This window comes from Gavia stellata, chromosome 21, assembly GCF_030936135.1.
Source record: "Gavia stellata isolate bGavSte3 chromosome 21, bGavSte3.hap2, whole genome shotgun sequence".
NCBI lineage: Eukaryota > Metazoa > Chordata > Aves > Gaviiformes > Gaviidae > Gavia > Gavia stellata.
This window is the reverse complement of record NC_082614.1, coordinates 5877133-5890607: the sequence shown is the minus strand read 5'-3', so window position 1 is coordinate 5890607 and position 13475 is coordinate 5877133. Positions and strand designations below refer to the sequence as shown.

At 38.2% G+C, this 13475-nt stretch overlaps 1 protein-coding gene across 1 annotated transcript in view; it reads left to right on the top strand.

Annotated features, from left to right (window-relative positions):
* CABIN1 (calcineurin binding protein 1) overlaps window positions 1–13475 on the top strand; it is a 119271-nt gene that overhangs the window by 83574 nt on the left and 22222 nt on the right. Inside the window, exons 30-33 of the mRNA XM_059827911.1 lie at window positions 1252–1415; window positions 3445–3541; window positions 4775–5416; window positions 5884–5958. Coding sequence (XP_059683894.1) covers window positions 1252–1415; window positions 3445–3541; window positions 4775–5416; window positions 5884–5958 — 978 coding nt within the window. The remainder of the gene's footprint in view (window positions 1–1251; window positions 1416–3444; window positions 3542–4774; window positions 5417–5883; window positions 5959–13475) is intronic.

Below are 13475 nucleotides of genomic sequence, written 5' to 3'. Positions count from 1 at the left end.
AGTAGAACTGCAGATTCTCTGAAGGCATGCAGGGGGAGGGTCTGTTGTAGACAGGCCGGTTATGTATCTGCTGCTTTTGTAGTCAAATGTCATTTATGATTGCGGTAATAATTTTTTTTGCTTCCACCTTGCATTGCATTAAGTTCTGAAGAATTTTGCTCACACTGAAAGTAAAGATAAAAATATCAAAGCAAGACCTTCAAACAAGGGTAAAAGAGTAAATGTTTGTGTATCCTGCTCTGTGAACAGGTTTGGAAAGCAAAATTTGTTTTCAGTGAGGTGCTCCTATCAATGAGACTGTTCTTTCCTGCATTGTCACAGAATGGTATACGTGACCAGATTATTTTAATCTTAAAGAGCTGCTACAGGAAAAGTGCTTTATTCAGTTCTGAAACAAGAGAAGGGTTTGCGCTGATGTAACAGCAGTTTTTGTGAATGGTCATAATGTGAGTTACATACTAACATGCAAGCATAGTAGTATTTGCATTGCATTTTTTTCAAATGTGGTTGACTAGTGTGTTGACAGCATCCGTGTTAAACACCTGAAAAAAAATCTCCTTAGACTTATTAGACATCACAAAATCTGAGCTGACCAACAATAATTAAATTATATTTTCTGTCAGTCTCCAGCCTTGCTCCCCAAAGATTCCCTTGTCCCAGAAATTTAATTAGAAGGCTCAGGATGTATGCACAAGTATTTGAATCTGCCACTGGAAAATGGATACTGTTGAGGAATCTGATTCTTCCTATCAGACTGGTTAGTGCCATAGTGAACATTGATAACACGGGAGTAACCAAGTTCCTAAGACATTTAGTAGTAGATTATTTGAAGACAGAAACTTGCTGTGGCTGTGCAAGAGTAGCAGCTTTCAGGCCTGGAAAACTTATTTTAAGTTACTCCTTGGTTTTTATGGTAGTTGAGCTTTGGCTTAGGAAGGCGCTTTCACAGACATTTAAGAAAAATGCACAATATAATTTAGGTTTTGCTTGCTTTTTTCTGGCAATAGTTCAGAAGCATATTTAGAAGGTATGCTGTGGCTTCTGCAAGCCTCCCTCTTTTGCTACTGGCAGGAATCAGTTGACTTTAAATCCAGATCTCCCTATCTGAAGGACCACAGCATTTGTCTGTCCATTACTCACCTGACCCTCAGTGAAATTCAGTATGCTGTGGAATCTGACCCATATTTCAAGATTTCTGTCCTTTTCAGTTGGATCCCTCTTTAGAGGTTTCCTCTTTCCCTTTCTCTGCAGGGAATCTGGCGCATCCCCGTGGATGAGATCGACCGCCCGGGCAGTTTTGCATCTCATATGAACCGCTCTATTGTCTTACTGCTAAATGTGCTGTCACAACTGAAGGATTACAACACCTTGTTGAAAGTCTCATCTATGCTACAGAGGACCCCTGATCAGGGAAAGTATGATATATTTATTTTAATCCGTTACTTTGTAAAGCTTTGAATATATTTTGTTCACTGTGTAACTATTTTATTTAAAGACATTCTTAGTTTAGGAAAAAAGTCTTTAGACAGATTTACTTGGGAATATAGTAGAATGGTGGTTATTTTTTCTCATGATTACGATTCCATAATAGTCTAGAATTTCTCTGCCTTTCTCTTGAAACTCAGAGCAGCCATGTAGCTGCCTTAGGACTTGCAGAGGTTTTCTGTCACGTGGAGGGATTCACTGGTGGAACAGAGCATCGTGACTTCTGCACCGCTCCGCTGACCTCTTGCATAAGAGCTATGCCCAGTGAGGGAGGTCATGGCCCAGGCATCCTGCCTTTCTGTAATCCTTGATGGACTGAACAATGGTTATGTGCCTATTGGCAGCTGATGCTATTTAAAAAGCTTATCCTATTCAGGGGTGATCTAATTTTAATTGCATTAACCTTATTTGAGAAAAAAGAAGCCATTTAATGTGAGCTATATACAGATTCATATCAATGGGAAGACCAAAATGAACATCTAAGGAAAACATTGAAGCAATTGAAGTAAAATTCTAGTAGTTTGCTGAGTGGGAAATGTTGAGATTAGTCTCTGGCAAATGCTTAAGAAATTGAACTGAATGATTGATGGCCATTAAGTTGGAGGCATTAAAGGTTTCTTCATGTGATTTTGAGTGTGAGTGCATGTGAATTTGCGTAGATCATAGTATGTCTGGGAATATATCACCACATGTTCAGCAAACTTGAAGCCAAAAATACTTTGACTTTTAGCATATCAGAAGTACTGGACCATAGAAGGTTTAAATTCTGTCCGAAGCAATCCCACAGTTGTACTAAAAATATTATGTTATTTATAAGTCTAGACTGAATTTAACAAACAAGTAATTTGACATGTTGGATCAGCCAGTGCCAGCCATGGTGAACTGCAGTCGTTACAGGAACTTATAAATGTGGATATTCTGGGTGTGTCTGCTATATGCCTGTAACAACCCTATTTTTAAAACCAGGTTATTTTTAGCTGAACTTTAGTTATTACTGAACTAATGAGGAGTCAGGTTTTTCTATCTTTTGTCTGAAAAGCAAACCATAAAATTACCAATTTAATGTCATACTGTAGAGGGAAAATACGTGTATTAAAAATGTTGGCTTTTTGACTGAAATAGTACCCTTCAAAATTATTTACTTGATTTTTAGCCTTCTCATTAAAACCAGCCAATTCTGGAATAGAAATTCAGTTTTCCATCAAACTCAGTTAGGTGGGTTTGATGGCTGGAAATGTTTTCCTTGAAAGTGGACTAAAGCATTGTGTCAGAATACACTGGAGTTACAATGCTCTAGTCAATTAAATGAAGGTGTAGAGTGAATAAGTTTTACACATACAATACTATTTTTTTAATAATACTAAATAAGAAAAGAGATATTAGCGCACCAGTATTTTAGCTCTAAAAAAATTAGATTCAAAGGCAACTGATATGACCAACAAGAAGGGATTTGCTGATGTCCTTAATCTCACATGCACTGTTTATCCAGAACATGAAAATCGCCTGACAGTTCAAGATAGCTTTATGTGACTAATACTCTCCTTCAAGCAAAGGTTTGAATAAAAAGCTGGTATTTGAGGGGCACAGAAGGCTTGATATAAGAAAACTGTTAATTCTGGTTGTCTGTTTTGCTCTGGGTTTGGGTTTTGTGTTTGGTTTTTTTTCATTTCTCCCCTTCCCTCTGTTTGTAGATAGTGCTATGTTTTGCTTCATGCACGTCATCTTTGATTGTGGGGAGGAGAGAAGTGGAGGGAAACATAGCTAAAGTGTTGTACTTCAATATGCAACTGTGTATGTTTTGTTTGCTTTCTTCTAACTTGTTTTAAAATTGTTGTGTTGGGGGTTTTTGTTGTTGGTTGGTTTGTTGTTTTTTTTTTTTTTAATGTCCCGGTTCTTGCTTTTAAAGTCCTATAAGCTTTTGGCAGTTAGCTTAATCTCTGTTATCTTACTGTGGCACAGGAAGTACTTGCGTGATGCAGATCGCCAAGTTCTGGCCCAACAAGCCTTTGTGCTTACAGTGAAAGTGTTGGAGGACACTCTAAACGATCTGACGCAGGTAAGGCAGCAGTGCATTTAATGGTCGTTGATTTAGTAATTAAATTTTTCTAGGTTCAGTTTACTCATTCCTTAGATCTCCTGAGGCTGAAGGGCTACATTATTATCACTTATTTCTAATATCTTTTGGTTTTATGCGACTACATAGAAAAGTTTCTTCCAGCATTGTTGTTTTTTGTTTTTGAAATCCGGTAACAAATACAGTTGTTGAGAACGGATTGCAGTAAGTTTGGTTTGACTGTCCCTTAAATTTCAAATGATGGTAGTTACATGGAGTATTAAGAACAGCTACATTTTCAGGTGGGGTCTTGCCTTTTAAAAGGGACTAAGACTCCTCTTGCAAAACAAAACCAGACAACTAGATATTACATGCCTAGCCTTTTTTAACTGCTAGTCCTTGACAGCACCACGCCTGTTACTACATTTAATTGTAATTTAGATTTAATTTTTAAAAGTCATATAGAGACTAACCAGTTTCCAGGTTAAGATAACTGGAAAGTGGAAGTTTATTTGGTAAATGCATTCAAGAAAGAACTTGTTCCTAAGGGTTTTCCAAGTTAACAGAGTATAGGTTTAACAAATTAAATGAAAACATCCTTAAGAACACTGGAACTCTGTGTATAAAACAGTTTGTTCATAAATCTGGATGGAAGAATTGTGTCGTTAGCAGTTTTTGAAAGAAGAGATGCTGTGTTGAGGTTTTCTACCTTTGGAGCATCACCAAAGTAAAGGTACAAGCATTAAAATACTATAGCAGAGTTTAGCATACTTCTTGATCTACTAACAAGAAGAAAATTATGTAACGACAACCAAAGGGAAGATTCTTAAATTTGAGGTTGATCTGCAGCTGCCAAAAGAAATGGGTTCAGCTTTGATTTCAACAGATTAGAAGAAAATTTTGTGCAATTAAAACCTTGGATTTCATTTAGTTGTATCCCATAGTATAGACTGAAATAGTGGGGGGGAAAAAAACATTGCAGCCTTGGTTCAGCCTGTGCTGTTGGTTTTTCTGTGGTGTTTTCACTGATTAAAATACTTCAATTGTAAGACTTGTGGCTTGGATTAATTAATTAATATTCAGGAACAAACAAGAATGAACATGGAATAAATGCATTTTCTTCAGCAGAGGCAGTAATGTAAAGGTACTCATTGTCAATATTCATGGTAGTCATAGCTGTACTCAAACGCTTTCTGATTTCAATAATAACAGAGAAGAATGACTTCTTTTATGAAGGTTTCGGAAGATCAGAGTTCCAAGTCTTCTAACCTTGCTTCAGGAAGGATGACAACAGACGTCTCTAATAAAACTAGTGCTGAAGAGGGGAAAGATGTCCTTCCCAAAAAGTCGGTTTTATCGGATGGAGCAGTACATAGTACCGAAAATGGAGTAAAGGAAGTGACACGGGGACAAAGTCCCAATGCTATGGACATACTGGAACAAGACGACAAGAATGACAAAGAAATTAAAGAGCTCCCTAGGCCTGGTTCAGTTGAGCCTATGGATCTTGATGGATATTCCAATGACCCTGAAAAAATTGATTCTTCATGTAAACGCAGTGAGCCAGACCGTCTTCAGTCTGGCAGGAACTCAAAGGAGAGAGCTCCAGAGAGCCGGACTCCAGAACTTTCTTTGGAAGAGCTAAGTATCAGCTCAAAACATCAGCAGCAGGCAGCTAAAGGAATAGTTCAAGCAGTACCTACAGAAGAACCAGTCCAGAGATCAAGCAGGAAGAGGAAATTACTTGAGGATGTGGAGTCTGGGAAAACACTTCTGCTCGATGCTTATCGGGTATGGCAGCAAGGTCAGAAAGTTATGGCCTATGACCTGGGTAAAATTGAGAAGATCATGTCTGAAACTTACATGCTGATTAAACAGGTAAAGTGTTTTATCATTAATTGTAATCTCTCTACTTGACCTCAGACATGATTATAGAATAACAGTAATTGCCAAACCAAGCAGGATAAAATTGGCCCTATATCTGTTCAAAAGTTGGTGAGATAGGTATCTCCCAAAGAACCACTCTCTTGACAAGACCACTGTTTGGGGGCGGTGGGCAGGCGGGAAGTAGGACCCTCCATGTTTTGAACTAACTTTCTGAAATGAGTTAAGAGCTATAATACCAATTATGTGGGGGTTGTTCATGCTAAATGTTAGTTTGAATTGAGAGATTTGTGTATCTTTTGAATATATACTCCTGAATAACTTAAGATCACTGTTCTGTTGTAGAAGTGCTGCTTCTCCCCCTTACTCCCGTGCTCTACATCCCCATTTCATCTGAATTTAATTAGATTTGTAGATGAGCTAAGTAATTACAACTTAATTAGTTGTGATTCTCTGTTCAGGTGGATGAAGAAGCAGCACTTGAACAAGCAGTCAAGTTTTGTCAGGTGCATATGGGAGCATCAGCACAGAAACAGGTAAGCTCTGTGAAGTCCCTGGCTGCTTGTAACATGCTTTTATTACTTAGTCTGTACAGTCAAGTCTGTTGCTGACTGTTTGCAGCAATTAGAAATACCTACTTTGCAGCAATTAGAAATATCTACTTTCCCTGTATTGTTGTAATCTAAGATAAGTGGGGCCAGATTAGTGTAGGGAGCTCATCCTTTTTGTTAGGGTCATTGCTACTATTTATGTCAGGCTTGAAGGACAGTTTGCGTGCCCAAAAGCTTTTGGGGAAACCCCAAACAATCTTGAAATATTTATGGCACGCTACAATTTCCTTAATGTCCACATCATTCCTCAGCGTTTCATGGATGGTAATTACTTCTCTCTGATCCCTAAGGGCTAACAACCTCATCAGCTCTTCCCTTGCTAACATTGCATTCTGCTCCAGAGGTACCAAATATCTTCTCTCTCAAGTTGCATGGTTGAGAATCTGATTTCAACTCTGTTATATTACTCAGTTTGGTTTTAGCTTGTGGTTTCTGGCTTTATCCAGGAAACAATTATAGAGCTTTAAAGGGTTGGTTATTTATCAGTCCTTAATGTGAAATCAAAGCCAAGAAGAAACCTGGACGAATGACATGTTTAATGGTCATTCATTTTGCCAGCAAACCACCAGTTGAAAGTCCCAAAGTATTTTCTAGTTTTGTACTTTCCGTAATTTTTGCCACCAGCACACAATGAAGCAGTTACCCAGCAGATTTTGACTAGAAGATAAAATACATTTTGAAGAAAAATCTATGTTCCTATTTAATAGTCTATGTTTTAATACTGCTCGGGGCTTTGTGCACTTTTTCATGCTATGAAAACGTAGTCTGTGTTATAGATTGCTAGCTCTCAAAAAGTAATTAAAATAGTATTTGTCTAAAAATATTTGAAAAAATCTGTTGGAGTGCAACTTAGAAACCTGTTGTCTCTGAGCGTTTCACAAGTGGTGGTCTGTATCATGCTTAAGTGTGTACAACAGGAAGCACCTCTAAGGTTTTTTGTACAAGAAAGGTAGATAACTATATGAATATGTTGAATCATGTTCAGTACTGATTTAAAGTCGAGCTCTTTCAGAAATGTCTTGAACAAACTTTTATGAGCTGCAGAAATTTATTCTGAGTTTCTGCATTTTGTCTCTTCTGTCTCTCAAGTATCTCTTTTCCTATTACTTCATCTCACCATCATCTCCTGTAACTTAATCTTCCTGTCATGTATTTTACCGAGTAAAGGTGTACAAGGAGAAGCAGATGCTATGACAAGTCTAGAGATATCCACACACTGCATTCGAACTTGCTGGTTACCAGAAAAAAAGCATTATGGTTGCAGGGAGGGGGAGAATTGCCTGCTTCTCCACCACTTGATTCTTTCCCTTTGCCTAGGCACTAATCTTCATAAAAATGGAAGGACAGTAAGTCTTTAAGAACTTCTCTTCATCCTCCAAATTTGGATGAGGCTTTTTCTTCTGTAAAATACAGCCATCTCTGCTTTGCAAAAACATAAGCTTTTGAGGAGGTACATCTCTGATGTTAGCAAGTTAAATACTGTCTTAATGTGAAAGGGATTTGCATACCTGTCTCACCTGTTTTTTTAAATACAGTTCTTAATCCTTCAGATAATTCTTTTAGTTTCTGAAGCAAATTCGTTATCTATCACCAGAACACTGCCTCTGTTCTTTAGATCTTTTCAACCTAACATCAAGTAATGCACATTGCCTGGTCCTCCCTTCAGCATGTTAACGTATGTGAAAATGCTTCTCGGAACTAAAGCACAACTGTGTTAGAGGTGCTGGTTAATAGGTAGAAGAACTTACAAGGTGAACCTTCTGTGTTATATAGAGTTAAGAGGTCTTCCTCTTAGGTTTTTCTGCCTAGTGGAGCTGAAGAAAATTGAGGCTGTAGGTCAACTCCTGTAACAAGGTTTAGTGTTGTCTACTCTGCAACTTCAGGAAAAGCAGATATTTCTGTGTCTTTTGTGAAAGGTTCCAGATATTTTTTTGTTTCCATTTAAGATACATGCCTTCCGATGGAGCTTGAACCTTGTGTTTTCATGCACTATTCTCTTGAATCTATGTGTACTTGTTCTCCTCATCTCATTTTGATTAATATTGTTTTATTGGTGATTATTGCCTTGTCCAGGAGGGTAGAGGAGGTACAAACCCTCAGGGCAGACTCTATTACACAGTGTTTGTTCTAGATGAGATTACCTTCACACTAAATTTCTTCCTGAAGTGGTGTTAGTTTTAGTTGTCAGAAGGCATGCCAACCTGTGTTATTGCATGTGCTGTGTAGAAAGTCTGAGTCTTGAGTATCCATAAAGGTTTCCAGTAGTTAATACTGAGATAAAAATTATCTAGTTAAAATATGCATTTGTACAGTGCATGTCCTAGCAGAGTAACAGGAGAGGATGTAAGAGTAAAGTTAGTTTTTCTGTATTAGATTTTCATGGAAGTAACTTTCTCCAATTTGTGCCCCTCAAGAAGTCAGTAACATTTTTCCATTGATAGAAATGAACAGAAATGTCAAGAGAGGTATTCTAGTAGAAGTGTTTCTTTGCTCGTAGTCTGGTATTTAACAGATTTAAATTTTTTTAATAAAGAATTTTTGGTGCAGAATGTTAAGACTTTCTTAGTTTGTCTTGGGGAAAAAATAGGAGTCAACACACTGTGATTTATGAATTCCAAATGAAAAGAATTTGCTAATAAGCTTCTTTAAAAAGTAATGTTACTGTTTGCTTTTTGGATGTATTCACCTTTTCAAAAACTACTCAACAAACTCGCATGTATCAGCCAAGTTCCCTGCTGGGCTTTCTTGAAGATTCTGGGTATGCGATTGCTATGCCAGCTCTTCCAGCAAAGTCAACAGTTACTCAGGCATGTGGCAAAACATTAGAATGGTGAAAAACCTGGACACAGACTAATCTTGAAAAGTAGGTACAATAGGTGAGCTAGTATTTAACTGCACTGGAAGTGATGAGATTTCCTGTTAAATCACTTGAAATAAAACATAACTCTTAACATGATGCACTTTGAAGCTTGTAGCATTCCCTTTTAGGAAGCGGTCCCAGCTAATGAGATTATCACGTACTGCAGTCTCATTTTCGTCTCTTTCTAGCAGGATCTTTTAAGCCATGTGATGCTGCCCTGCTGCTAGTATAACACTATGAATTGGTATGGAGACACAGGAATAGCCACTCTTGCAGACATCTGTCTGTTTTCAACAGACTGAACCCTGTTTTGTTTAAAATTGGCAAGTATTTGCCTTCTGTAAACAAATTATGTCACCTATAGAGCTGCTGCAGCCGGGAGAAGTGCTTTGTTGTTAGATAGTTCGAGTAGGTTTATCGGGCCTGTGGTTCTTCAGTGACTTACCCCAAGAAATTGGTAGTCAAAAAAAAAAAGTAGTGAACACAAACCCCACCTTGATATATGTGTTTCTCTGCTGGTTGTTGTATTTTACAGTTCTAGTCAGCATGTGGTTTCTTTATGAAAGTTTTAACTTGCTACTAAAATTAGAAGTTATTTGAATTACGACTTTTCAACTTTCTTCCAGACCAGTCAGAGTTTTTAACCTAAATATTTAACAACTCTGTTGAAATCTTTTTATATGCCTCATCAGGCATAAGCAGGACACAATACAGCAATCAGTAAATGGAATTTGACAAAGTGGGATGTTATACTCTGGTGATGAGATCTAATCTTTTTAATAGCTTGGCAATACTGTGACCCTTTCGCTTGATTTCAGAAATTCTCTGTAGTCCTGATGACTGATGCAATGTTAACGTGCACTGAGCCAATGAGACTCTAGCATCATCTTCTACAAAGTCCAGCTAAATACACGGGAAGTGGCTGAGAAAGGTTGGCTCCCAGCTTTGAAGAAGGCAGAAAAAGACGGTGGTACAAAACCTTGCCACGATAAGTTCCTGTGCTCCTGTAGAACTGTTGAAATTGAAGTATCCTCTATTGAAATAAGAGACATCAACGAAGAAATTAATGTAGATATTTTATTATGAGATCTTGCATCGGGTGGCGGCACCGTGGTCGTGCCAGGGACAGAAGATTGTGTTTCAGCAAGGGGTCCTTTATATATGTGGCTGCTGTTCATAGTTCAGGTGTTGCTTAACATCTTTACAGGCTGCTGAACAGTATGCTTGTGCTTAGACTGTAATACCTTCAACAGAAGGGTGGACCTATGTAGTCTCAGTACAGACTTGGATAAAATGCTATAGCATTAGAGCTCTAGTGTGGTGAGGAACCTTACCTGTTAAACAGAATCAGTTGAGCATCGTCTTATCAATCAAACATCTTCTCAAACTTAATTGGATCTAACTCCTACTTTCAGGAGTAATTGATGTTTTTCTATAGCATACACAATTTTGCTTTACCAAATCCTGCTAATGGGGCTTTGAGTTTTTAATGTCTAACGCAGAAGCAGCTGAAGATCTGAAACAGTCATGCGAGAGGCAGCCAAAGAGCGAATTGTGAGTTTGAAAAAGCTGCTAGTAAAACCAACATAAACTAATCCATGTATATTATCGTATTGGGGGGGAGGCGATTTTAACTTTATCAATAATTTATGCTGTGTTTGTGTTAGGCTAGGTTCAGTGTTACTGTAGTAAGAGTTTACTGTTAAACCATAATGGTGAAGTAAAATCTGAGCTTGTAACACTATCTAATGTGAAAGTGAAATGGGGGGGAGAACTAAAATGTGCACAGGTTTTTTGTTTTAAATAAAAAGGAAAATCCTTTATGGCGTGTGGGAACAGAGTAGCATAAATGGACAGGATTCCAGTAATTATTATAAAAATGTATTCAGTGTAAGTTGCTGGGAGATTTCTTTCAGTATTCCAAAATACTACTACTAATTAGAAAAAAGTTATGTATTTGTCAACTTTGGCACACTTTGGTTCAAAATCGAAAAAGTGGTGATGCAACATTCTTAAACACTGATATTAATGCTGTTGTTTTTCTTTCTTATCGTATCCTCAGAGTTAAGAGGGCAAGAGCAATATTGTCTGATCAGTTTTCAGTGTTACAGAAGATTGCTCAGCAAACACTTTGAAAATGAATACTGTTTTGTCTGTTACAACAATATAATCATCAGCCCTTCAGAGAATTTAGTTTTGTTGCTTGTTGCATATTTAACTGCTCTTGTTGAAGTCGCTGAGTTGATCATATGACTAAACTAATGTATGCTGAGGATTTAACAAAATATCTTCTCAAATATTGACATTTTCTAGTATTGCTTATTGACCCTTTAGCCTATTGCACTGTTTTTAAAAATAAGAGACTAAAGTTCCAGAGACTGCTTGAATTTAGTTCAGACTGTGGCAGCTTCCAAAGAAGGGTGTCTTGACCACTGGTAATGACCTGTCAGGAGTGGGGCTGTGACTCTAAAAACATTTAATTATTTATGCTAGTATTTAAAGTTACGAAGTGAGTAGTCCTGCAGCTGGAAAGGGTAGGAGAGCAGTAGCCCATCTCATCTCACAGGCTTTTTGTAACTGAGGGAAGAAAGTAAGTAGTTCTGGTTGAACTTACGAGTTGTGATGGTGTTGAAGTTTCTGAATTTTTTTTGTTGTTGTTTAAAGTAACATCCTCTAGAAGACATGATAGTGGGTCATAGCATAAGAACATAGCATAGTTAAATCAGCACTTTAAAGTGAAAACTGCTGCTAGAAGAAGTAAGCCTGCTTCATTGGTGGCTGCTCCTTCCTATGCCATGGTGTATGTTCCTCTGTGCTGGCACAGGCATTTGGATGGCCGTGCGGCACACCAGAGTGGAGAATGGGTGTGGCTGAAAGTCATTCCTCTTTTTGTCCTTTTCTGTTTAAGTTCTTAAGTGTGAGCAAGGTTTTTGATATACACGTATCAAATGGGCTGAAATTGCTATCCCGCAGTGGTCACTGTGTCATTAGTAGTTAAGTTACTAAAGTTACACTAGAGATCAATTTACTTTGTGGTCAGGCAGCACTTCGAAGGATGCTTGTTCTTTTCTTTGATTTTCTCCGTCTTAGTACGTTATCAAAAAGGTTTGCAGAGATCCTGAAAGCAGTCAGCTATTGCTCTGAGTTATAAGATATATTTTTAGTCTTGCCAGCTATGATTTTCATATGAAATTAATGGTCCCTGGAAATGGAATACCAAGGAAGCCTTGTTGGGGAAGAATGAAAGATTAAGAGGCAGACTAGTTTGACCTTGACATAGCATTGTGCTTAAATGTGTGGTCCTAAGGACCAAGGAGGGGACGTGCTGGCAGGAAGCAGTTGTGAGGCTTCTAGATAATTAGAGAATTTCTAATAAGCCTTTCCACTGACTGCCTAAAATTGGTCATACTAAATTCTTCGTTTTATAAATGATGATGATGTCTGTGATACTGTTAAGGGCGTGTTGGCATGGGAAAGTTATTTCAGCACAAGCTAGGATGAAGATTCATAGTGCACAGAATATTCTATTAATGCATGTGGAGATGCTTCGGTCTAAGAACACATCTGTCTTCTTTTTTTCTTGACTTGCAATTTGAAAAGATATTTTTATTACTGTGGACTTAATATTGAATGCCTTAATACTAAATTACAGCTGTCACCAGTGTTGAAACTGTCATGACAGGTAGCCTAAAGAGGACAGGTAGAATTTCGTGGTTGTGTGTTAGGGTATGCTGTGTATCACCAATCCTGAGAACTGAATTTATACAAAACAAATAGCTTAAAACATTGCAGACATCAACATTGCACCCAGGGCTGGATTTAACATCTCTAAAAATACAAGAGTGTTCAAAGGCAAAGTTCCAAAATGCCACTAAGTCTCTAGTCCTGTGTTGTGACCTTTGAGAATGTGGGACCGTATGTAGAAAGTCCTAGTAATGGGTAGCATTGTAGCAGCTGAAGTTTCTATTGGCTCCTCGCAGTATAGTATATCATCTAAATGTCATGAGAAGGGACTATTTCAACATTGCTGGGTTATTTAAGACTCACTGCTGCCTTAGCCAAAAAATCCTTGCTCTGGGACCAACTCCATCCCTGAAGAGTGAGGGAGAGAAAAGAAATTTTCAACCACTTTTTCCTGCTCCAGCTGCCAAACCTCGAGCTCTCCCTGCACTGTTCTGACTGATCAAACCCTCCCTTTCACCCTTGGCTTCACTGGCCTCCACCACAGTAACACATCCGTGACCGCCTTCTCCCACTGCCTGGTGCTAAACTCCTGAGAGCTCTCCTCGTTTCCCTTTCTAAACCTGCAGTCAAAACTCTTCAGCAGCTTTCAGTGTCAGGTCTAATTAAACATGATGCTTTATGAAGAAGCTGCCACTAGAATCAAAACAAGTAAAGTTTATTATAAACACAAAGGCACAATCAGGTTATGCAAATGAGCCGTGCCTTTCAGGCTCCTGGCGGGCTGCCAGCGTGATCCCTGATTTTTATAAAGTTTTGCTGCTATAAAAGCAGTATTTGTTGAGGAAAGGCACTGTTTTAACACTGCTGTTACTGCCCTACTCTAGCTCCAAAACAGGTA